General features: G+C 45.1%; 1 protein-coding gene across 1 annotated transcript; it reads left to right on the top strand.

The window, feature by feature from the left end:
- Positions 1-24840, top strand: C9H2orf80 (chromosome 9 C2orf80 homolog). Its single transcript, XM_014784628.2, is given in 14 exon segments — positions 1-86; positions 1787-1868; positions 3832-3914; positions 5199-5286; positions 5663-5734; positions 13678-13762; positions 14045-14166; positions 22986-23069; positions 23168-23330; positions 23333-23433; positions 24571-24700; positions 24703-24738; positions 24741-24788; positions 24791-24840. Coding segments are annotated over 14 exon segments (1185 nt in total). The 5' UTR covers positions 1-45.
- The last annotated feature ends 1577 nt before the right edge of the window (positions 24841-26417 follow it).

Below are 26417 nucleotides of genomic sequence, written 5' to 3'. Positions count from 1 at the left end.
CAGTGTAAGCTGCAGATACCTGCTCAGCTGGATAAACCTCTGATCATGGAAAGACGGCTCCTGAAGAAGGAAATGGAAAAGCTCCTGTAAGTAGGACTGAGAATGACTTTCATTTACTACATGTGACGTCTCGTGGGTTTCACATCATAGGTGGTCTGGATATTGGCGGGGGGTAAAAATCTAAGGAAAATGTACTCCTGCACTGTAGGAGAAAGCCAGATGATCTGGCCTGTCTCCTGCTGGAGAGGCCTCATGTGTGATGCAAAGCAGGGTGCTGAATCTCCGGGCAGGTGTTTCTGCCAGCAGCTTGCACATCCATGCGTCACCCTCCTAGAGCCTAAGATCTGAGCCCCAGCCCGTGTCAACCTGTGTGGGCAGGGGGTGCCTCTGAGAGGGCCCTGCTGGTGAAAGACGTAGGAGAGATTTCTGAAAAACATACCCAGGGCCCAGCATTTAAATTGCAGCCTCTGCCTCTTTTATTGTCAGTCTTATCAACTAAATAATTCATCTCTTTTTTCTTGCCATCTGAACTGTTTCTTTAAACCAACAAAGAAAACATTAAGTTTTCCATGGAAAAATTTTTTCTCCTGTGGTAGCTTTTCTTTACCTTGGTACTTTATTAAGACGTTGGTGACAATCACAGACCGTATCAAAAGGGAAAAAAAGGTTATGTTCTATTTCACGTGTATTATAGGCTCAACAATAATACCCTTTTCATCAAAGACCTTACCACAGTCCTCATCAAAAGTCTTTCCTGTGCCTACAAGATAATTATCTTCTAACAAGTCCTAAAGAAACGCTGGAATAAACTATATATGAATTCACACGTTTACACATATGTGTTTGGAGGCCTAAGCAATAAAGAACAAATTGTAATCAGGAATGCCAATTCCTCCACATAGAGCTGGAATTTCAAAACTGATACAAAAATACTTTTGTATCCAAAGAACACATGCAGGCTACTTTAAATAAAGTACCTTGGAGTTACAAAGCAAAAATTCGAGAATATTTTTTATCACTTTAAGCTTAATAATTCAGAAGAAGAGCATTTAGGAGCCAGAAAGAAACTTACCCCCACAGAGCAACTTGCCCGAAGTGTGTGGTAAAGACGTTGACAGCCAGAACTGGCCCGACGTAAACAGATTTGGAGACTGACCCGGGATACCGCAGAGTCTTCTCCCCGCCCCTCTTCCTGACTCTCCCAGAACAGCGACCGGTCTAGTCTCCTCCCAGGCCCATATCCTGCCCTCCCTCATTATTGTCAGGAGGGGATCTGCTGAGGACACACTAGAGTGGAATTACAATATGTTTTCATGCATAGCTCCTCCTAAGGGTATCTGCATTCTAATGGGAAGAAGCCTCAGGCAAAAGAATCCATGTGTGTGGATCTCACATTAATGGAATTTATCCGCTTCGCACACTCTGCCTGTGCCTAACCCAGGCAGGAGGGGGTCCTTGCTGTAGAGAGTGGGTTTCAATCCTTCTGGTTTTGTAAAACCTCTTCTGTGTGTGGGGATTTATCATTCTCCCTGCTTTCCTATAAATTCTGTTCTATGTGAGTTTAATTTTCAGATAAATGAGATTTGTTAATTACGGTTAGACATTTTACACCTGAGGCATTGCAGAATTGCCATTTAAATCAAAATGAAATATTAACTCAGCTACCAGAGCATCGACAACCTGTCTTGAGTTTTGGTCAGGGGGAAGGGGCTGGGAAGGACCCTATTCTGCGGACTGAGCTCCCGCGTCATTCCCAACGGTTCAGTCCTGCTCTCTTGCTTTCAAGGGGAGACTATATTGGCCTCAGACTTCGGGAAAATGAATTTGACCCAAGAGGAAGAAGGCAGCCCACCTTTCTTGATGACATGGTAAAGAACGGCCTGTGAGTCTCGTGTGTTCTGTGTCTGTCTAGGGGGCAGAACGGGGATCCAACATGTCTCATAAACAAAGCCAATCTTCACTCCCCAGACGGCCTCTTACTCATCTTCTCATCCTACAACTGTCTGTGTGGTCTTTTCAACTCATTAAACTGAGGGCAAAGAATGAGAAAATAAAAGTCATGAGACTTTTCCTATTTGCCATTGGAAAAGATTAAAACCCAAGATGCGTGCCAGGTTAAATGTTATGTGCAGGATGTTAAAATGTTTTTGAGGGGCCAGCCCAGTGGCGCAAGCGGGTAAGTGCGTGCACTCCACAGTGGCAGCCCGGGGTTCGCTGCGTCAGATCCCAGGTGCGCACCGATACACTGCTTGGCAAGCCATGCTGTGGCGGCCTCCCATATAAAGTAGAGAAAGATGGGCACGGATGTTAGCTCAGGGCCAGTCTTCCTCAGTAAAAAAAGAGGAGGATTGGCAGATGTTAGCACAGGGCTGATCTCCTCACAAAAAATAAATAAATAAATAAAAATTAAAAAATGTTTTTGACAAGATTAGCTATCATGTAGTTCTCAAATATATATATATATTTTTACTATTTGTATTACTGGAGAAAACCAAAGAGTTGAATAATCCTAAAATTCTCTGTTATTATTCATGTCAAAACTCAGATTCGTTATGTAATGAAAGTTCACTTCACGTAAATTAAGGAGGAAGCTGTATAAAGATCTAATTCAAAAGAAATGAGTAAACCTCGGCTTTTTTGCGATCACCCATTTACTATTCTTGCACATTTAATAAGGAAGAGAGGGTTCCCCTCCCCCTCCCCCTCCCTCTCCCCCTCTGGTCTGACTTCCCCAGAGCTGAAGACGCAGATAAGCCTTGCTGTTCTAAAGTGCTTCTCTGTGCACATATCAAATGGAGAATTACATCTATTAGATAAGTGCTTCTCCAACTTTAATGAGGTCTTATTACAAGGCCGTTTTGATTCGGGAGTCTGAGGTGGGGCGGGGAACTGGCATTTCAAATAGCAATCTGGTGAGGCCAGTGCTGCCGGGCCAGGCATTTGACTTTGAATTCAGTCTCACAATTGATCACAATCCATTTTCTTTCTTCCTTTTTTTTGTTCTGGTTCACTTTTCTGTTTGATTCTGTCCCTGGAAGAAATAATTACATTGCTTAGAGAATGCTAGAGTCAAATAGAACCTTAGAACCCATCTGAAAACACAAAAACAAAACTGACCTTCCCTTTTCTGGGGGGATGGGGAGGAGAGAAGGAATGTTTGATAGATAAATGGTGAACATGCTTACAAATGACCAGGAGAAGGGAATCAGAGGGGAGGCATGGACATTCTGCTCACAGAATTGGTCGTCAGCTTTCGCTGTTCTATGAGACTCTCAGCAAGTCGCTGAATCGGGTCCACCTCCCGTCCCTTGCTCATGCTGGCCCTCCTCCTGGAGGTCCCTCTCCACCTGTAGACGTTCTCCTCCTCCTTCAAGCTCCAGCTCCATGGAGGCCTCTTTTCTGCAGCCTCTGGGATCCCCCGGCCCCCCCAGGTAGACACACCATTGCCCCGTGTCCCTGGGGTGTGTTTTTGACCCTCTGCTCACAGAATTAGAAATTGTCCTCTGTGTCCCTCTTCCTCCACCTTCATCTTTTTCTATTTTAAAATTTAAGGAATCTGAGGCCCGGACAACATCAGTTGCTTGCTCAAGGACACACCACGAGTTGTTGGCTAAACCTAGATTTGAACCAGATTCCCCGATCCCAGTTTAGTATCCTTTCCCGGAATCCATCCTTTCTTTTCCTGTCCACGCAAATCAAAGAATCTGGTCTAGTGGGAGGTAAATGTAACCCCTGAAGATCCCTAAGTATTCCCGTCTGAGCATCAGGTCACTGGACACAGCTGCTGATCCAGGCTGACTCTGCAGTGTCACTCTGTGCTTCCCGTTCCAGGCGCACTACGACCTGGCCGTCAGCGCTGCGTCTCAATGGCTGAATCACTCAGAAGACCTAGCTTGGCTGGAGTGGAAGGAAGGGTAAGCTGAAATCATTGTTTGGGTTTTTTTTTAACGTGTGACTATGAGAGATGCAGAGAAAGTTGCCCGGTGTCTTTCACCGTGAGGCACTCTGACTCGACAGCACTGGGAGTGAGTGTTCCTCTCCAGATAGAAACCTGAAGACACACCCCCGTTGTCAGCTCAGGATGTCATATACATGTTTCATAGTTTGCATCTCTGCTAACTGGTTTCTGTCGGATGAAGCTCTTTCTTGCATAGAATGTTCTGCCTTAGAGACGTGACTATGCTCTATCGTGCACATGCTGAGGTTCTGTGAGTAAAGGCTGCAGTCGTTCCTTAAGGACTTAAGTTCCTTAAGGACTATCAATCACAATTTCTTAGGCATTTAACCAGATCTGTGCCTGAGTTGAGCTGTTTGACTCACAGAATAACGTCCAGGATTGCTGGCACCTCTCCCCTGTATGCCAGGCAGACTCGCTCAGTTGTAAGAACATGGAACCAGTGGGGCCAGGACTGAAGGGCTTCTTCTAGAGGCCAATTATTCCTCCTGTTCCACAGCCTTAGCACACACATCTGGTCCCAGATGGCTGTATCAGTTAGCGTTTAATTGTAATGAGCAGCAAATCCAGTCTGAACAGACTCAAGCAAAAAAAAAAAAAAGGGGGATGAGGAGGAGGGGTTTATTGCCTCTGTATCCGAAAAGTCCGTGGGTAGGTCTGCGTTAGGAATGGCTTAATCCAAAACCCAAACCACGTCATCAGGACTTTCCTCTTGACTATTTCCTCTGGGTGGAAGTTATTCTTAGTGTCAGCCCACCCGATCACAACACTCAGTCCAGGGGAGAAATGTGTCTCGGTGGTCCTGCTGGCCCTGACTCGGCTGCGGTGGAGAGGGGATGAGGTGCGCTGACAGGCTTGGTCCACAGTGTTTTCCACCCTTGGAATCTAGGGGTGCTGTTGGCATCCCTGGAAGCACACAGGCTCCCGAAGGGAAAGGCAGTTCCCCCCACGCAAACTGCCACAGAAGGAAAAGGACACTGTGAGAGAACCATGACTGTCCACCATGGTGGCCTGTCTGCCAGTGTTTGATCGCTGAAAAAACATGGATAGACAAGGGCAAATTCATCACCCCTGCTGGAAGGTTTGAATTCAAAGTGTAAACTGTGCTGATGGCAGATTAATCACATCAATTTTGTAAATAAGTGTGTGGCACACGGCCACTGGAGATATTATCACAACCTTAGCAGGTGTCTAAAGAATAAGAATAAACCGTCCATTCTTATTTATTCATACTCTCCCTTAGGAAAATGCCATTTCGTGGCAGACCCATATATCCAAACCACAGAGAACGAGAAGCAATGATTTTATCATCTTACGCTGGACTCTTAATGGTAAGAAAAGAACACCATTTGCATATATGGAGATTCTATATCTACTATGTGCATTTTGATATTAATGCATATTTATTTTATTTTTCAACCAAATTTTTCTAAATGTTCAGGATTTACTAACATTAAATGTTTCATTTTTTTAAGATATAATAAAAAGACTTGACTTCTATATTGTATTTAAGGGGCAAAAAACCCCAGAATGAAACACATAAATAATTAGTATCTGGATACTCTGATTTACCCACTTATTCAGAATTTATTTACTTAGTGCCCATGCTATCCAGGCACAATGCTAGACGTACTGGAGCTATAATAGTTTTGTTGTGTAGTAAAAGAGAAGCCACGATCTGACAATACATTTTTTGCTGTTTAACAGAACAGTATCCCAATTGAGGAAGTCTTTAAAATTTATGGGGCTGATTCTTCTGCCAATTCTGGTGCTACCAAGGTAAGGGTGACCTGAGACTATCAATGTAAGGGAATTTTAGAGAGAAGTTCTTTATTTCATGAATTTACAATGTATTTTCAGGCATGAAATAACAGTTTTATATCAAATGTACAAAAGCAGACGTAGCCGTGTCTCCCTTGGGTGACAATGTTTGTAAAGTGCTTTCCTTACGTCCAGGACGGTATCAGCAATAACAGACAAGTTTTGTGAAAGGCCGGGCAGAGGCAGGAGGAGAGCACCAGGCCTGGAGTCCAGCTTCCGCCCGTCTCTGAGTCCGGTTTCTCACTCACTCTTGTTGTGACGTGGATCTCCTTGTATGATGACTGTCACTTCCAGAAACGAGCACGAGAGCTGCGAGGTTCGTCCTCACGATGATTGTCTGGTTACCTGTGCACGTCTCTCCTCCCCCCCAGACCACTTGGAAGTCTCCACAGCAGGAGCAGCAACGATCTGGGTCTGAGTTCTGACCCACAACCCTGGAGCACTGGGTCCCTCTCCTTCTTTGGGCTTCCGTAGACTGATCTAAAAAAAACCAGAGTATTCTGGATGGTCTTTACAGCCAGTTCAGTTTTGTGCTTTATGAATATAGGAGCGTTTAGTAGACATTACTCAGAGGTGGTCCCTTTGCCTGGAGCCACCCCTGGAAGAGGGACGGGGAGGGAAGGGGGCGGGCAGGGGCGTGCAGCAGGGCGGTCGCGGGGGAAGCGGGGAGAACCCACCCCTCACTCCAGGCCTTCCGCTCACTGTGGGTCTCAGTGACCCGCCTGGATCTGGAAGGGAGGGAGGGGCAGGGGGGCGACGCCACAGGGACACCTGCCTCCGCAGTTCCTCCACCTGCAGACGCAAACAGTGGGTCACACAGAGGCAAGAGCCCAGAGGCCCAGCCCAGGAGTCAAGTATTTACCCGTGTTGTAACTTTGAAACCACTGTCCTTTCATCTGAACCCACCTGTAACCTGACTGTGGTCCTGAGACTCAGGTTCCCTCTGTCACTCTGGTTTCAGCTCCATCATTCATTCATTTGTTCATTCATTCAGTAGAGTGGGGGCCAGGGGATATGATGGTGAGCAAGTCAGATAAGATGGCCTTTCTCATGGGTCTTGTCTTATTTCGGGGCTGAATTTCTACCTTGGCTGAGACAGAAGCCACCCCAGGCCTGATACTGTTCAGAGAACAAGCTGTCTTGGCTTTTAAAGAACAGCCAGCTCTTTGGGTTTCTTGGAGAGCCAAGCAAACTGTATTGCTTCATTCCTGCTTGTTTTTTCTGCAGGCTGCCCTCTTCCCCCATTTCCCCAAACCAACCCCTCAAGACAAATACCTGAACCCAAGCCCCTCTCCTTGGTCACTGTGTCCTCCTCATCTCCTGGGGCCTGGGAGAGTCTAGGGCTCAGCTGCTCTCCACTCACGAGGGCAGAGGGAAAATCTGGAGTGTCACATCCTGGATGGGTGGCGCTGTGAATCCCTCCAGGTTTGGCTGGGTCATCAGCCAGGAAGGCGTCTGCCCAGCTCGGCTGAGCCAGGTTCACTCCAGCGGTCAGAATGGGAAGCCATGCAGCTTAGAGGTGGGCCAGCCTATCTATCCTATCATCTGGTCATTTACTTCTTCAATCAAGAGCCTTTATCCACACCTTCTCTGTTCAGTTCACATGGTCCTGTCCTCACAAGCAGTGAGCAGTAATAAAAAGCCCAGATGTACACAGACTCCACAGTGGCCCGCTCTGGGGGAAGTAGACCACATCCTTATGGAGGGGGCTTTCCTTCACAGGCTGTGTCTGTTTATTGACACAGGACACGAGTGTCAGCTCATTGTTGGTTGGTACGTGAAAGACAGTTTGTGGAAGGGTTAAGCACGAGGATTCTAAAGCCAGGCTGCCTGGGTTTGCCTCCCAGCTCCACCAGCTACAAGCAGAATAGTCCTGGACAAGTCGTCTATGCTCTGTCACCCTGGATGTCTTTTGTGAAAGCAGGGACAAGAAGGTGAATTGTCATGGGAAATGGAGTGAGTTAGTCCGAGTGGAGCCCTCAGTGCTTGGCACACGGTGACCTCAAAACAACGCTGTAGTTACTGTAATTAAGGTTCTGGTCCTTGGGTGTCTGGGGTTGGGTATCTGATTTCCTCTAGGTCCTGTAAATCAGGACTTCTCAGCATTTCGGACAAGATAATTCTTTGTTGTGTGTAGGGGTGGGGCGGGGCTGTCCTGTGCATTATGGGATGCTTAGCAGCACCCTGGCCTCCGCCCATTAGATGCCAGTAGCTTCTCCCTAACTGTGACAACCAAAACGTCTCTCAACTTTGCCAAATGTCCCTTCAGAGGCAAATCACATCTGGTTGAGAACCACTGCTCTAAATATTCGAAAATTAAATTGCTCGTTAAGCATCCATGTGCATTATTAACACAGTGTAAATGTTGCTTTTTTAGACAAACAATGATCACAAAGGCTGTGACATGATTTGAGCTAAAAATACAAGAATCTGAGCCTCCTCTGTTCCTGTGGGCCTCACAGGTTCCCCCCTGTGAGGAATGCCAGCTCAGGCCTTTCTCTTGTGGCCACACATCAGCTCCACGCAGTGACCTTCTCCACGTCCTAAATAAGGAATGAGCAGGGCCCCTCAGTGGAAATGTAGCATTTCAAAAATTAAACTGTAAGAGCTACTTTAAAACAGTCTTTTGGGATTTAACATAATTTAAAAATAGTTTTAACTGGGAGATGAGATGGTTCAAAAAAACAGTTAATGCCAAAGGTCCTTCTTTAATTGCTGCATGTATCTGAACGACCTTTGATTCCTGCAGATAAAATGTTTCCTAAGCAACAGCTAAAATCCTTCCCAGGCAAAAGCCCAAAGCCTTGTTGAATTCTAATCAGATTATGTAGAATTTCTGGCCGCTGGACTGAAGCTCGGTGGCTTTCTTCAGGAGTATATGCTGCCACCTGGTGACAGAAAGCACCATGGGCCCAGAATTCGTCAGGCTCAGGCTGTACTCCTGATAGGGAGCTGGGTTTTCTGATAGGAGCTGTTTTTCTGCTGAGGACCTTGGACTCACAGAAAAAATTCAACTAAAGACCTCAAACAAGCAAGGGTCACCTACAGTTTGCTTCAGATAAATAGTAAACGTCCTACTCAACTTTGAACTGAAGAGAAAGGAGCATAAATCTTCCTTCAATAAATAAAGCAAGGAACAAAAATATTCTTCAGCTCCATTTGATGGAGAAAGAGGGAAGAAGTAAAGGGAGGCAGAGAGAGTAAAAGTTAGCGCAACAGAGGGAGGAGAAAGGCCAGGGAGGTGGTAGAGAACGTCAGAATCCCCACTTCCCTTCTCTTTCCGCTACACCCTGGTGTCCCATCTGCCGTCTGCTGACTCTCTCCAAGCTCACACCTACGGTCCAATGCGTGCTTTACAGAGGCAAACAGACGGGTGTCCAGTCCCAGCGCTGTCACTTGCCAGCTGTGTGGCCTTGGATAAGTTAGTTAACCTCTCTGATTCCCAATTTCCCTTACGTAAACAGGCATGATCACACTTATCCAACCACACCAGGTGTTCCGAGCATTCAGTGAGACTATGCATACCAGGTGAGACCATGTTGCTGGCACACGGGGAGCTTCAACTCGAGCCTTATTATTTCCAAACTCATCTCCCTCAGGAAGGCCGGCCTCCTTCCTCCTCTCCGCAGGAGCCCATTGATAGCAGCCTGGTCTCTGGGCAGTAGCCCGTCTCTACCCTCACCTCTGCAGTCCCAGCCTCCACTCTTACTCCATCATCTGCTGCCCGTCTTCTCTTCTCTTCTTAGAGGGTGTGACTTGCTCAAATTGCACAGAAATGAAGACGTGTTTTCATGACGAAGGGAGGGACCTGTGTTTAAACAAAATTCAGTACTGACAGATCTTCATGACGAGACAGTAAAAAACATGCTTTAAATCTCAATTATGTCCAAACGAATACTTGCAGTATATGTTTAAAGTATAAAGACCAAGCCAACCGCAAGTCCCCAGGTGTGTCAAGTGGGACAGCCCTGAGGGTCCTTTCACCTGGTTTCCACCGTCTTGAATTGTCTGTCATTCTCTTTTACTTCTTTATAGTTTTACCACATATGCATCTCTAATCAATATATTGTTTCGTTTTGCATGTTCTTTGAATTTTATATAAATGAAATAAAACAATATATATAAATGAAGCAACAGGAATGAAATGAAGCAGATGTGTTATTCCATGGCTTTCTGTTTCCACTCAGCATCTCGTTGCAGAAATTCATCCACACTGTTGCTTGTAGCTAGGGTTTATTTCCACTGTAGGAGTATACCCAATTTGTTTATGCATTCCTCTGTTTTACACATTTGCTTATTCCTTTGTGTGTCTCTTGGGGCACAGTGAGAGAGTTTCATGTGGCACATGCCCAGGAGTGAAATTGCTGCGTCGTAGGTTATGTGCATCTTCAACTCACTACAAAATCATTTTCCCAAGTGATTGCACCGGTTTACTCCTCTCCCTGCACTGTGGGTTACCTGGCTGCTACCAATGCTTGATGTTTCCAGGCTTTTTATTTGTCAGTCTTTTCAGTGTGCACGGTGGTCTTCATTCACATCCCTGATCACCAATGGGTAGCCCTTCACAGGGCTCTTCTTCTTCTTCTGTAAAGTGACTGCTAAAGTCTTTTGTCCATTTTTCTGTTGGGTCATTTGTCTTTTTATTTTTTATTTATACAGAGCCTCGATTTTTAGAAAAGCTGAGGTAGGATGTAATCAGTCAAGTCCTAGATTTTCCAGTACACTTTCCATTTGAAATTTGCCCTTGTTCTTCATAAATTTTAAAATGTTTAGAAAATATGATTTTGCAACATTCCAACCACATTTGGAAAACTCTTTGGACAGATACAAACTTTCCAGACCACATGCTTGGCTTTTACTGTGGAAAATATGGTTGTCAAGAGCATATGTTCAATTGCTTTGACATTGATCTTTGATCAGAAATTCTCCACCCTCCATCTCAGGGATATCAAAATGATGTTTTAATAAGTTATTGATCCGGGTTGAAGGGCAGGTAAAGATTACTGTCTTCGCTCTTCATCGCTTAACGATGGACTCTTGTGCACATTCCTACATGCCTTTCCACATCCGCGTCTCCTCCTCCTCACCATTCCAGTTAGAAGAAAGTTTTGTTGAATGTACTTTGGACGTAATTTGGCACTCGATAAATACTTGAATTGAGAAATAACAATCACAGCAATACTTTTACATTGATATAATAAGGATATTAGTAAGTAGCCTTAGAGTAAAAAAAGAACATACGATTAACTCTAGGTTTAGGATTTAAATTTCATTCAACTTTTTAAATAAATTTTTCATATGAACCACACAGGAAGCTACATTAACTGCTTGCATGAGTCATCAGATTATCAGGACTCTTGCATATTTGAGCTGGAAGTGACTTGCAAATCATCAAGTTCTGTCTTTCCCAGTGGATGGGGAAACCAGTAGGAAAAGCATCAGTCTTTCATTTTCTAAGGCAGAAGACGTATGACTGGTTCTCCTTTCCTTATACCTCACGTCCATCATCCTGGAGGGCTGCTGTCATGGCCATAACTGCCCCACCCTGACACAAAGCCTCCTACCATCACTTCCACTTACACTTAATTCTTTACAACACTGGATATGAAGTAAACTCTCAATAAATATTTTGCCATTTGAATAAAAGGCTGAGGTTAAATTTAGAAGTGCCCGTGCAGTGGTGGCCGTAAACTGTTCTGTCAATAAAGAGAACACACCTCATTTATTATTTGATCCATGTTTTCTGTGTGATACAACAGAAAACCCACAGCAATCATGAGAAACAAAAGTTGACTTCTCACATGAAGGGAGTCTGGAGTGGGCAGATCAGGGCTGGCACCACGGTTCCAAAGTCGTCAGGAACACAGGCATCGTCCAGGTCCCTGCTCAGTCATTCCTGTTCAAACGGCAAAATAATATACAAATACAGTCCTTGTCTTAACAAAAAAACGGCAGACCAAAAAAACCTATATGTAAACACACCATTATCCTAGAGCTCAAATTCTTGTGGAAATACAGATTTCTACCTACTTTGAAAAGATACCAATTATGTGGGAACTTGATCAGTAACAGTTTTGGGTGATAAAGATAGAGACAGAGAACATTCTACTGACCGGAGATCTAACAACGGTACCTGTCTTGTCGTCCTCGTTGCCGGGTCGCCTCAGTTATACATCCTGCAAGGTGTCCTGTTGATGAAAAGATGGATTTGCTGAAAGACACACGTGAAGAGAATGGTATAATCGTTTCTTGCTCCTTAGAAATAAGAGTTCTGTAAACATAAGGGCTGAAACTCTGTCAGTAAGAGAGCAGGAAAGTGTTGATCTTGCAGAGGAACGTTAATTATTTCAGACCTCCCGCTCTGATAGAGGAAATGGTGGCCCAGGAGCCACCGTGGGTGACTGTGCAGCAGAAAGAATTGAATTGGGGAGAGAAATGATGAGGATGGTGGCAGAGATAAGTAACAATTACTATTATTATTATTTTTAAAGCTAATGTACTCTGGGCCAGGCACTGTTTTGAGTGCTTTACAAGTGTTGACTCTGTGACCCCACCACACTCTGGAGGTGGTCACCCCTGTGATAACCCCTTGAGGAAAGAGGCCCAGGAGGTCAGGTGACACACCCGAGGTCACGACTTGTTGCTGGCATGGTGCAGCTTGAGTTCAGGTACAGCCAGGCTGACGCGTTGTGCTGTTAACCTCTACTGCCTTGACTAGAACGGCGGTTACTCAGCTGGTCAATAAGGCATGAGGGCCTCCTGTGTGCCGGGCCCTCTCTGAGGCACTGGAGATAAAGGTTGACTTGGCTCCCTGGACCCCTGTGCCACTCTCCAGTCCTCTCTCCACAGGCGGCCAGGCTGACCTTTGTTTAAACCTAAATCAGACCTTGTGGCACTACTGCTTAAAAATACGTCAAAGGCTCCACTGCGGCCTGGAGTCAGTGTCAGGCAGTTGTGGTGCAGCTCTGCACTGGGGCCACCAAGGACACAGACCTCTGGGCCCCTCTGCCTCCTCAGCCTCGTCTACAGCCGCCCCCTCCTGACGCTGCTCCAGCCCCATCCGCCCCCTTTCTGGTCTGGAAGCACAAGCCTTTTCCAGGAAGACCCTCTGGTTCCCTCTGCCAGGAACACTCCTCCCAGCTCTTCCCATGGCCGGCTGCTGCTCACCCCGAAAGTCTCTGCTGAAGCATTGCTTCCTTCTAGAGGCTTCCTCTGCCCATTCCGCCCTACAAGGTGGCTGCCCAGTGACTCCCCAGCACGGCACCTTGTTTGGTTTATTTATTAAACTCGTCACAATGAACGGTTACGCTGGTGGTCTAATAGTTAGTCTACTGTTTGTTTCTCCTCACTCAGCCCCAGAAAGGCAGGAACCTTTTCTGTCTTACTAAGAACCGCTCCTGGAACAGGGCCTGACCGTGGGAGGTGCTGGCTGAAAACTCGCGGAGTGAACGAGAGGAGGGGCAGTCCTGGCCTCTGGTGCAGCAGACAGCGGGTGACAGCTGGCTGTGACAGGCTGGGGCTGTCCCGCGTGGCAGCATGCTCTGAGCTGCAGATGAGCGAGTCAATAATTCTGCTTGGGGGGTTGGGGGTGCCAGCAGCGGAGAGCGGAGGCGGGGAGACGTCGGGGCAAGTGTCTCAGAAAAGGTGATGTTTGAGCTCCGCCTCGAAGGAGAAGCAGGAGCCTGCAGGCAGGAGGGAGGACGGCGTTCCAGGCAGAGGGAAGCATGTGAAGCGCACCGTGTGTGGACAGGCGCCCGGGCGCGTGGACGCGGGCCGCGTGGACCCGGCTGAGGCGGCGGCCGCGACTCCGGGCCCGCGCGCGGGCCAGGCGCTGGGACAGCGGGTCGCTGCGGGCGCCGGCAGCCCCGCGGCGCTCACAGGCCGCCCTGCTTCCCTTGCAGGCCCCGGGGGCTCCCTTCCGCCGCTCCCTGCACCCTTTCGCCGTGTTAACAGCGCCCAAGGCCGCGGAACACGCCCGCAGACAGAGTAAGCGCTCGCCTCCACCCGCTGAGAGCAATTCCGGGAGAACCAGGAGGGAGCCACACGGTGGGGTCAAGCTGTGGCCAGAGGGTCTCTGTCTGGCTGAATTTAGAAGAATCAGGAGCGTTTCTCACTTGATTTCCCTCCATTATGGAAATCAGGGAAATCTTACTTCTCAGACCCTTTGGTGATAGGAGCAAAGCTCTCTGGAGGGGAAGGACCCCAAACTGTGGGTAGACTCATTGAAAAAAGCTTTTCATACAGATAACGGTTACTCCGTGTCTCCAGGTGTCAAGTTAAGAAGGGGAGCAAAGAGTCAAAACGCCTCCAGCAGCTCTGCAAGGGAAGCAAATGCCACGGATCGGAAATCATCAAAGAACTTATCTTTGGACACACGGCCAAAGAACAAAGTAGGTCTAAAAACATGAATTACACCAAACTGATACCAGATACTTGGGGAGTTCTTCATTTATTGTGTGGTTAAAAGTCTGGCCTTTGGAGTTAGATGCTCTGGGTTTGACTCTAAAGCCCACTACTTACCAGCTGTGTTACTTCAGGCAAGCTACCTAACCTCTCTGTGCCTTAGTTTCCTTCTCTGCAAAATGGGAAGAGTAATGGTACCTACCTCTTAAGGTTGTTGAGATGATTAACAAAGGTTATGCATACCAAGAGTTTAGAACAGTGTTTGGCACAGAGTAAACCCTAAATAAATATTAACCATTGTTATCTTTGTAGCATTTCAGAAATACTCTTCACCAGTTAATCAGCTATTGATTCAAGGAAGTGTGTCTAGGAGAAGGTTTATATTGCTCTCCGTGTCAGATGTTTCTGTTCTTGGTCCCATTCTCACTAATGAGAGATGCTTTGCGTCTCTGCTTCTTCTGTCCTGTCCATATGATTCCTGCTGCAGAATTCAGAGAATGGTCAGAGAGAGGCAGGAAAGAAAGGAGAATGGGAGGAGGGCTCTCTGCTGTTCCAGCTCTGGGCTCCTAGTTGTAATGTGCAAAGTGAAAAGGACATTTAAAAAAAAGTCAGGGAGACCGAGTTGGTCCGAGAGGGGAGAGAATCAGAAAGTGGTACAGGCGGGTTGTCTGGATGTTGTAGGTTTTGTTGAATGAGAGACTCTGGGTCAGATGGAGGGTTGTAAGATAGGAAGGAAAAAGGGAATTTTGAAAATTGATGCACTGGGTTATGCATTGGGTTTGCTTCGAGAAACACAAGTGAAATTGAAATTCCCTTTTAATTTAGTTTGGTTGCTGTACTGTGCATTTTTAAAATGTGAATCTCTGAGTAGACTGGGCCACACGGGGCTTAGGATTATTCAGGTTTCTGAGGCAAACTGTTGGCTGATTAGAAAGGTGACCTTACGCAGCAAATGCTCTAGGAACCACCTGGCTTCTTTGGTCGCCTCCGGTTTTAATAAGTGTTTCTCTGGTGATAGAACAATCACACTACTGGGAATGCTCACTACATGGAGTTTCTTCTAAAGGCATTTGCCAAAAGGAGATTTGAAGGTATAGCTTTTCTAGAACCATATCTTTGTTACCGAAGAAATTTTTGAAGTAAAATCACCCTATTTTTTAAAATATGAGTTTGGGAGTAACAAGCTTTAGAAAGTAAAACAAAGCAACGGAAAATCAAAAAACAGTAATAGCTCCAGAAGTAACACACACACACACACACACATTCACACACACACAGATCATCTAGACTTTAAACCTCATCATGAATAAACAGCTCTCTGAGGCAGCTTCATAGACCCTGGAGGCTCATCCATGCATCCGAGGTACTGGAAATCTAGCTCTCAAGATTACCCACTGGTATGTTATTTTAAAAATATACTTTGATTCCCTATGTGTTTCTTTCACAACCTTGAAGACTGTGGCTTCTGGATGGAAGCAGACCTTCTCTTTCCTTGTTGTTCCCTACATGTGTAGAAAGTGCTTTGCAGGCGGTAGATGTTCAGTACTTCCTGTCCACTGGAGAATCAGCGGTGAGTGAATGCTCCTCGGGCGAGTCCCCTCAACCGCTGTGCCCCGTCTACACTGATCCAGAGGCTCATTTCAAGGGACCAGCTATTTCTATAGGCTAATCGATGCTTGTCAGCCCAGGAGCGTCAGAAGAACAGAGGCCTGTTTTGCAGTAGGGCCAGATCTTGAGATGAACTCGTTCCATAAGGGCCCCTTCTTGATCACCAAATAGCAGAAAACACATTTGGGGGTTTCTTCATGCTTTCTTATTTGTGTACTTTAGGCATCTTTTCCAACTCCTGGGTAATGTACTTTTTAAATTTGTTTAAAAATTATCATAGTAATACATGCTTGTATTAAAAATTTTAAACAATACGAAAAATATGAAGTGAAAAGTAAAAGACTCCCTCTTCCCCAAACCCTGTCCTACTGCTCAGAGATAACCACTGTCACTATTTCTTGTGATGTTCAAATATTTGCTGCACATGTAGATACAACTGTACAGACATATATGCCTGATTGATTTGTTAGAAATAACAAAGAAATAAATATTTTATTAAATGTGTGAAAATCATGCTTTCACAGTTTATTGTTTGAAAAAGTTTTTCATTTTATATATTTGAGCTTCTTATTCTTTTCCTTTATGGCTTCTGGATATTATATCTTAATTATAATATTAAAATATTATATATTTTAGCTGACGAACGATTTTTTTAACCTCGAGATAAAACAATGCCTTATTGAGAATTTTCTATTTATTTCCAGCCACTGAATTTCTTCATAAAGTAAGAAAAAGGAGAAATTATTTTTAAAAAATCCAGGTATTCTGGGAAACAGTTTTGCAGATTTCTTTTATACTGTGCCGGTATTAGCAGCTCCTAGTTTAGTCAAAATGGGTAGGAGCTACGTGGTACCCTAGGGAAGTGTTGGTTCGGAGAACGTTACTAGGAGTCAGGCTGGGCATGGACAGGGCCGCACCAAGGGCTCAGAGCAGAGACGACGTGATTGGGACCGGCTCTGCAGCGGGATGGCCTGCTGGAATCCTGGATCCCCCGTTCCACACCTCGGGCGGGTTGTCAAGTGAGTCCCAGCGGGCTTCAGTTTCTCATCTGTAGAGAGGGTTCCAGCAGCACCCGCCCCCTGAGGGCGTCCCTGGGACTGACCGAGCGTGGGTGCGGAAGGGCGCAGAGAAGGGCCGGGACCACGGCCGGCGACAGCGCAGTGCTCCCCGTATTCCCACTCCAGGAGCCGCGAAGGGACACAGCGAGGGCGCAACTCGAGGGACTCGGGTGTCCGCTTCACACGAGAGGAGCTCAGAGACCACCGCTCCGTCCTAACAAGTAAAAACGCCGAAAGGACAGAAAAATCAGCAGTCCCCTTGGATCTACAAGGCAGGGGAGGACGCAGGGCAAACCGCGGCCCCGGAGGTTGGAGGGACAGACGGGAGAAGAGGGGGAGTGACGGCGCACGGAGCCGAGCCCCCCCCCCCCCCCCCCCCCGCCCCGAGCGCTGGGCAGGGAAGCCTGATCTGTGACTGACGATCGCTGCGGCTGGGGGGGGGGGGGGGGACAACTCTGAGAGTCATAAACTCCAGGGGACCCAGTCATGGGCCTGCAGTACTGAGAGATTTACCTCCAGGAGCTCCCCCAGGCTCCCCCAGTAAATATTGGAGGAAGATCCCCTCGTGCCGTTTGAAATAGCCAGAACTTCCGTTCTTAACAAGGCCTGCCTCAGGGGAAACTAGTTAACAGAGACTAACCTGCTGGGGTATTATCAGAACCTGACTGACCTAGAGGAAGAGAAATACCCAACTCCAGCCCCGTCTAGCCATCCTATCCCACCAAAGGGAGAGAAAAAACTAAGAAATTCTTGTGACGTTCACTGTCAGAGGCACAGGCTCACTCAAGATAGACCTAATCACAGGATACAGAGCACTCCCCTCCCACACCGCAGCTCCGCATCACTGAGGCCTAGTCACAGCTGTTCCTTTTACTCAGAACATCATGTCTGGCTATCAAGAAAAAACTACAACACATACTAAAAGGCAAAAAACATGATTTGAAGAGACAGAGTAAGCATCACAACCAGACATGGCAGGGATATTGGAATGATCAGACCAGGAATTTAAAACAACTATGATTAATATGCTAAGGGCTCCAATGGATAAAGTAGGCAGCACATGAGAACAGATGGGACACGTAAGCAGAGAGATGGAAATCCTAAGGAAGAACATAAGGAAATGCTAGAGATCAAAAACACTGAAACAGAAATGAAGAATACCTCTGATGGACTCATTAGTAGACTGGACATGGCTGAGGAAAGACTCTCTGACCTCAAGCATATCTCAATAGAATCCTCAAAAACCAAAAAGAAAAGAGAACAAAGACTGAAAGAAAAACCAGAACAGAATATCTAAGGACTATGGGAACTACAAAAGGTGTAGCGTATGGGTAATAGGAACACCAAAAGAAGAGAGAGAGAGAAAGGAACAGAAGAAATATTTGAAACAATGACTGAGAATTTACCCAAATTAATGTCAGAGGCCAAACCACAGATCCAGGAAGCTCAGAGATCAACAAGCAGGAAAAATGCCCCCAAACTACACCTCAACATATCATTGTCAAATCACAGAAAATCAAAGATAAAGAAAAAATCCTGAAAGAAGCCAGAGGAAAAAACTCCTTACCCACAGAGGAACAAAAATCAGAATTATATCCAACTCCTCCTTAGAAACCACACAGGCAAGAAGAGAGTGCAGCAAAATATTTAAAGTGTTGAGAGGAAAAAAAACCCCTAGAATTCTGTACCCTGTGAAATTATCCTTCAAAAGTGAAAGAGAAATAAAGACTTTCTCAGGCAAACAAAAATTGAAGGACTTCATTGCCAGTAGACCTGCCTTGCAAGAAATGTTAAAAGAAGTTCTTTAAAGAGAAGGAAAACAATAAAGGTCAGATCCTCAGATCTACTTAGAGAAATGAAGAGCATCAGAGAGGGAATAAGTGAAGGTAAAATAAACACTTTTATTCTTCTTATTTGTACTTGATCTAACATATCAGATATTGTTCAAAATAATAGCAGTGGTGTATTTGGTTAGGTATGCTTATGTATATATTTTATGTGTATATATGTATTTGCTCATGTATTATTATATATGAGTGGCAGCAGTGATGCAAGGATGGGAGGGTGGACTTGGGACTATTTGGTTATTATAAGGTACTCACGCTGCCTGTGAAGCAGAATGCTGGTACTTGAAGGTGGACTTGGATTAGTTGTAAATGTATACTGCAAACTCTACGGCAACTATCAAAAAAAGGTAAAAAGAGAAATAATTGATATGATAAGAAAGGGGGGAAAATGGAATCATTTAAAATGCTCAGTTAAAACCATAAAAGGTAGAAAAAGAGTGGAAGACAGGAAAAAAGAACAAGGGCAACGAATAGAAAACAGGAACAAATGTGGTCGATATTAATCCACCTGCATCGGTAATCACTCTGGACGTCAATGGTCCAAATGAGCCAATAAGAAGACAGAACTCAACAGCCACAGGTGTCTAGTGGCTGCTGTATCTGAACTGCCTGGACCAGTTCCATCACTGTGGACAGTTCTATTGGACAGCGCTGATCTATATCTTGCTAGGGATGCATTTGTCAAAATTCATAGAATGGTAAAGTTAAGATTTGTGCATTTCACTTGTAAAATTGACCTTTAAATATATTGAACTCATTTACGGCCACCTAGACTGATGAATTTAGGAGTGGAGTGTGCTGCTGTCTGCAGCTTACTTTCAAATGCATCAAAGAATAAGATGGAGTGATGGACGGGCACAGGGCGGGAGAGATGCACTGATGCATGTTAAAGCAAATACAGCAAACTGTTCACTACAGAATCCAGGTGGTGGGCATGTGTATGTTATTGTACAATTCTTTCAACTTTTCTGTATGAAAATTTTCATAATAAAATTATGAAGAAGAAAAAAAAGACAAATTGTCGGAGTGGAGCAAAAAACAAGACCTGATTACATGTTGTCTACCAGAAACCCACTTTAAATATAAAGACACATATAGATTAGAAGTAAATGTATGGAGAAAAATAAATCATGCTCGCACTATCAGAAGAAAGAAAAAGGAGCTCTATTAATTTCAGACAGGGCTGACTTCAAAGCAAGGAAAGTGATCAGGAATAAAGAAGAGCATCACACGATGTTAAGGGGTCAATTCTCCAAGAAGACACAACTGTCCTCAACATGTGTGCCACCAACAACCGAGCGCCCAAGCAAGTGGGGTTAGAGCTGCTGGGAGAAAGAGACACCCCCCTCTCCTTGATGGCGATTCAATACCCTCTATCAGAAATAGAGGGAGAGGGCCCTCTGAGTTTAAATTCAAAGCAATATATAAGAAATTCAAAATAATATGCTAGAAGCACAATACACAACCGCTAAGGGGCAAAGAAATGATTTGCTTTGGGTATGGTCAGCAAAAGAAGTATTACTTTTATTAGTCAATTTTTATTCAGAAATAATTTCGAGCTTAGAGGAAACCTGCACAAATGGTACAAAGAGCGCTCAAATACCTTTTACTCAGATTCATCAACTGGTAACATTTTGCTCCATCAGCGTTACACTTCCTGTCTCCGTCTCTGTCTCTCTGTCTCTCTCACTCTCTGTCTCTCTGTATGTAGATAAATAATTTTCTCTGAGCCATCTGAAGTTATATCTGCCATATCCCTTTACCCCTATATACTTCAGTGTGTGTTTCCTAAGAACAGTCATTCTCTTAAATAACCACAGTATAGTTATCAACTTCAGAAAATCTGACATTGATACTTTTATCTAATTTCTGTCTATATACCAATTTTGTCAATTGATCCCATAATGTCCTTTTTTAAACATTTTTTCCTTTTGTACAGGATCCAGTATGTGATCATATATTGTATGTAGTTGAGAAATATAACTCAATTTCCAAATGTCTCAGAATAATTCCATGGAAAATTCCTTTGTACCTACATGTATTTTAATCCATCTTTGTCAGTAACTTAGTATCTGATATTTGATCTTAACTCTACAGATTGAAAACCAGTGTCTGTGTCCACGTTAAATTAATGGGCTTGATACCAAAATCATCTTTTTATTCTGCAGGTCACTTAGAAACTTGGAGTTGCACCGTGGGAGTTCTTGACAAAGTCTCTGGGAGAGGAAGAGAAACATCACCTTAAAGCTGCAACTCTCGTGGGCACATGTCCCTCTACAGTGAGCTTTTGATGCAAAGTGTGTGGAAGTGCTATGCTGGATGTGGAGCTTTCTGCTCTTAGAATCATACTGTATGGCCATATTATGGGGGTGGGGGGGAGTGGGTGTTTTATGCTACTTCTTTTGTGACTGGAACACTGTGGTTGGAGAATTCCCAGAATATAGTATTTCTATCTCAGAGCAGGCTGGCTCTGTAGCACCGTTTACAAAGGTTTAGCACTGAATGTTGCAGAGTGGTGGGGTAGGAGGCAGTTTTCCAAACTTTCAATCCAAAATAAAATTAATCTGTCATTGATTGCCTTTCCTATGTTCTCATATGGAAACATTTAAAATCATTTCAATAAAGCATTAAAAGAAAAATGGGTGCAGGCTTTCTTTCAGTAGAATATAATAACTACTAGGGGAAAAAACGTTCTGATCTTTCAGCACCTTTCCAAAATGCTGATCAGGCACATGGTTTAGCTTGTAACTACATGCAGAAACAATTTGACCAAATGGATGTGAGTACGGATTACACCTTTCTTAAGGTTTTGATGAGCCATCTTCCTGCAGAACAGTTTTCTTTAACAGGTGCAAAAACGGGTGTGTGGTTGGTTGACCTTTGCTGAAATGGTGGTGTGCTCTGAGGTGACGTTGTGGCCGGAGCTCTGCGCAGCCTTTTCACACTGGTTCTCCAATGGCTGTGACCAAGGTTCACACAGACCTGCTGCATGAGGAGGAGACGGAAGAGTCCATCAGGGACGGGTGGTCCCTAGGTCACCGCCCCACTTCACAGGACTTTGCCCGGTTTTCTTTTGTGAAGCTCTGCTGGTTGTGAGGGAACATTTTTTTCTCTGTGGCTGTTGCTGTCTCTCCTTCTGACATCTGCACGTTTGCTTCCCATACTGCCCGAGGACCTTCACAGAGGGCATTCTGGACATATTGCTGGCTGTGCTGGGATATCATTTTAGAGCCCCTCCATGGGTCGTGACCACGATGGGATGAGTTCATCTTTCTACGCGCGCACACACACACACACACACACACACACACGGATGACAAAAGATGAGTTGGGACCGGAGTCATCCTCAACCCTGTGTATCTGTGGGCCTCAAACCAATAGCTCAGCAGCAGTGGAGAGAGCTCCCCAGGCAGCCCCCTGGGCCCCCTGGGACAATGACGCTGCAGGGAGGGAGACCGGGCGGGTCAGGATGCTGGCTCTGAAAGCAAAAAGCAGCCCTGGGAGATGGGTGGTGGGAGGAGGGGCCTGGGCAGACCCCGTGTGTGCCTGCTCTTGGGGTGTCTCGTACAGTCTTGAGACCTCTTTATTTTTAGCCCAAGGAGAAGTGTTTAACCTCAAGACAAAACATACCTATTTCCAAAGTTTGCTGCTTTTCACCAGCAACTCAAAGTTATACATTTACAAATTCATTTTATTTTTTCATCTCATGAAAGTAATATATATTTATAATAGAAAATTGAGACAATCGAAAACCATAAAAGGAGAAATAAAAACATAAAACTAGGACCTATAACCTTGCTCTTCATTGATAACCATGACTGACATTTGGTGTATACATACGTTCTAATCTTTTTTTCCTACATAAACATATGCAAAATATTTTTATCAAAACCATATGATACTGATGAGATAATTTAGGATGTAATTTTCTTTCAATTAGAGAATTTTTTGGTTCCCTTAGCACTTCAAGTCTTTCTGAAACTCATAGGATTGTCACAAGTCACTCCAGGTGGAACCACCAACCTCCTCTCTGCAGTTTCCACAGGAAGACGTTACAAAATGTGGGGCCTGTAACGCATTTCCAGACAGACAGCTGCATACGATGAGAAGTGCGCCCTTAGTCTCCAAGGTCATAATGGCTCTGCTGACTTCAGGTCCTCTCACTGGAGGTAGTGAGGACAACCGGAAAATGCCAGAAAGGAGAGTCCTTTGCCACACGATCCCAAAGGAAAAAAAGAGAGAATATAGAAATCGCTCATGCACCACTCCGAGGCCCCTTTGTTGCCAATCCAGCAGCCGCCCTGCTACAAGGACCAGCTGCCACTCTTGTCCCCACACACTGGAGGCTGGTCATCACTGTCAACAACCATGGCGAGGGTAAGCCGACGAGGGGCCACACTGTGTCCACTGAGTGTCTGCTGTGTGTGGGGGGCCCTCCCAGCTGACGTCTGGCTGTCACCTCGTTCTCCCTGCAGATCACCTTCTTCGAGGACAGGGCCTTCCAGGGCCGCCGCTATGAGTGCACCAGCGACCAGCCCAACCCGCAGCCCCACCGGAGCCGCTGCACCTCCGTCTGCGTGGACAGCGGCTGCTGGATGTTCTATGAGCGCGCCCACTACCAGGGCCTCCAGTACCTGGTGCCACCGGCGACCACCCCGACTACCAGCACTGGATGGGCCAAGGCGACTCCATCCGTTCCTGCCACGTGATTCCTTGTGAGTCTGGCTTCAGCTGGGCTGACGTGAGACCATTGTTGACGTGGCCGTGAATTCCTGTTTACAGAAGTCAGTTTGTTTCAACTCAGGACTAGTGTCCACAGAAGGCATAGCAATGCCTGATGCTCAAACATTAAAAAAAAAGTGTGAGCAGGATTACAAATAACTGTAACCTCTATTTTTTTCTTACCTAAGCACAACAAGATTGTTTTTAGGGCATTAGAATTCACAACATAGCCTCTAAAATTAAATTTGGTAGCATGTAGCTGAGCTCTAATTTCTAAATAAAAATCACCTGTTCAGTAAATAAAAAATCTATCTAGAACATTATTTTTTAATGATAGAAACACTAACAGACTATGAGAGAACAACGAGGCGTAATGTATTCTGGCGGTATTGGCAATTGTTTTCAACACCTCTGTGACACACGGATCTAGAAGCTAGAACAATGTGTTTCAGCGTGTCATTCCCAGGCGTCATCATCAACAGTTTCTGACAACGGGCGGAGACAGATCATCCATTAGGATTTCATGGACATGGTCCTCACCAAAGTGCTGCCTAATGTATTTTAATCATGTGGAGTTTGTGTTTCTGCTTTCTGATGACACCAAATTCTATGGTGTGGCAAGCAGATTCGAGAAGTGAAACCAAAATTCGGCTGGAGAAATTTGCAGATGAAAAAAGAGATACAAATAAAATAGAGATTTCTTTGAGGCAAGAAATTCAAATGGTACAAGTGACTTGGCAAAATGTTGGACATGTGGACTCAGAGTAAATACGAATTGTTGTAAGTTACGAAAGCAAAAGTGACTTAAAAACAAGCTTGATGGGACTCAATTATATGCAGTCATAATGGAAAAGGAGTTACCATCCTCTCTGCAGACTCACTAAATACAGTTGTGACAGATGGTTTTCTACAAAGGAACCCATTTATTCCCTTTATCTCAATGTTTGTTTCTTCCACAAGATAGTCCACTGATCAGGTCAGTTTTATGTTAATCCTCTTCCTAATTTGTTAGACCAAGAATGTAAGGAGAGGATACATGTATGACAGGATGGTTTGAAAACCACGCTTCATGAACATGCAGGCTGGTTGAGTCACTGTTATCAACATCAAGGATGCACACAATTTATTTTTCTTCTTTTGTTTATTGTCACAACAGACCAGCTCCCACAGGACAAGGCTGTACAGGAGAGATGACTAAAGAGGTCTTGTGTCTGAGCTCACGGAAGACTGCTCCAGCATCCATGATGGCTTCCGGCTCAGCGAGCTCCACTCCCTCCACGTGCTGGACGCTGCTGGGTCCTCTGCAAGACCCCCAACTACCAGGGTGGCAGCACCTGCCGAGGCCACAGGACGACAGGTGGTACCTCGACTGGGGCCCGTGGATGCCAGAGTCGGCTCTCTGAAACAGGTCATCGATTTGTACTAGGTTGTGTTTTTCTTGTTATGATCCACACAGAAATGCAATAAATACACAGATTGTGGCACTAAACTAAGTGACTCTTGTTTATCTTTAAATATTAACTGAATTCTAATAAATGGTGACCTCCAACAACTTACCTGACCCCGAAGGTCAGGTGTTTTGAATGTCTACTTACTTCTCGTTGGTCAGTCAATAGTATTTATGAAGTCCCCACTCATGTCACGGGAAAGAGGGAGAAGCACTATCTCTGCCTCTATGACCCACAAGCTGAGGGAGAGAGGAAAGACAAACGTAAGAAAAATAATTGGAACCCATCTCCAGGAGAAAATACAGAACTAGTCGTGGCTGGGACACCCAAGACAAGGGATTGTTGGAGAGGTCAGGGCAGCTGAAGTCTCAAATAAGATTAGTCAAGAAAAGCTGAGTTGAGCCAGCCCTGATGGCCTAGGGGTTCAAGTTCGGCGCTGTCACCGCTTCGGCAGCCTGGGTTCGTTTCCTGGTCTCAGAACCACATCACCTGTCTGTCAGTTGCCATGCTGTGGCGGGGGCTCACAGAGAAGTAAAAGGACTTACCACTAGGATATACAACTATGCACTGGGGCTTAGGGGAGGAAAAGAAAAAAAAGAGGAAGATTGGCAACAGGTGTTAGCTCAGGGTGACTCTTTCCCTGCAGAAAAAACCAAAAAGGAAAGAAAAGCTGAGTGAATAGAGTGGCTTCAAGCAGAATTGCCAAAGTAGAGGAGGTCAAGCCTCCTGGATGAGGTCGTCTGGTGGGCACAGTGTTAAACCACGAGTTACAGGATCTGAGCTGTTACCCTGCCTCTGCTACTTGCTAGTGGAGTGACCAGCTCAGACTGGTTTTCCAGGACTCTCCCAGTTTTCCCACTATACAACCTACGTTCCACAAAGCCCCACAGTCTCAGGTGAACTGGGATGGCTGGTTACCCTATTTACTGGCTTCTCGCTTTGAGCAAGTCACTTCTTATCCTCTCTGTGCCTAAATTACCTTATTGAAAACTACAGTGATAATAAATTCCTGCCTCACTAAATCCCAGGATAATTATGAAGAGATGATGGGGAAGCTTGCAAACACACACTTTGTTATCTTTAAATTACTGTACAAATGGAAATGTAAGGAATTAACATATCCTCAGTGTCCCCTCAAATCCAGCACTATAATGTGGTCATCTTTATTTTGGACTCCAGTATGAATTCTTATCAAGACTCAATTATGCAGAGTGAAGTATTAGTATTTGCTCTCCTGTACACTTTTGGAATTTCTTTCCACTATAGTAGAGCTGCTATCCCAGAATGCTAATCCTTTTTCCAAATTTATATAAGCAAAAATAGTGCTCTGTCCCAACTAACTTCTTTGTAGAAATAGTTAAGTTGATTTTAAAATTCATATGGAATTGCAAGGGACCCAGAATAGCCAAAACAATCTTGAGAAAGAAGAACAAAGTGAGAGGACTTACACTTCTCAATTTCAAAACCGATGACAAAGCTACAGTAATCAAGTCAGTAAGATACTGGCAGAGGATAGACACACAGATGAATGGAAGAGACTTGACAGTCCAGAAAT

This window comes from Ceratotherium simum, chromosome 9 (genome assembly GCF_057802395.1).
Source record: "Ceratotherium simum simum isolate JZ-2026a chromosome 9, ASM5780239v1, whole genome shotgun sequence".
NCBI classification, from domain to species: domain Eukaryota; kingdom Metazoa; phylum Chordata; class Mammalia; order Perissodactyla; family Rhinocerotidae; genus Ceratotherium; species Ceratotherium simum.
The sequence above is the reverse complement of the archived record's forward strand: the minus strand, read 5'-3'. Positions and strand labels throughout refer to the sequence as shown.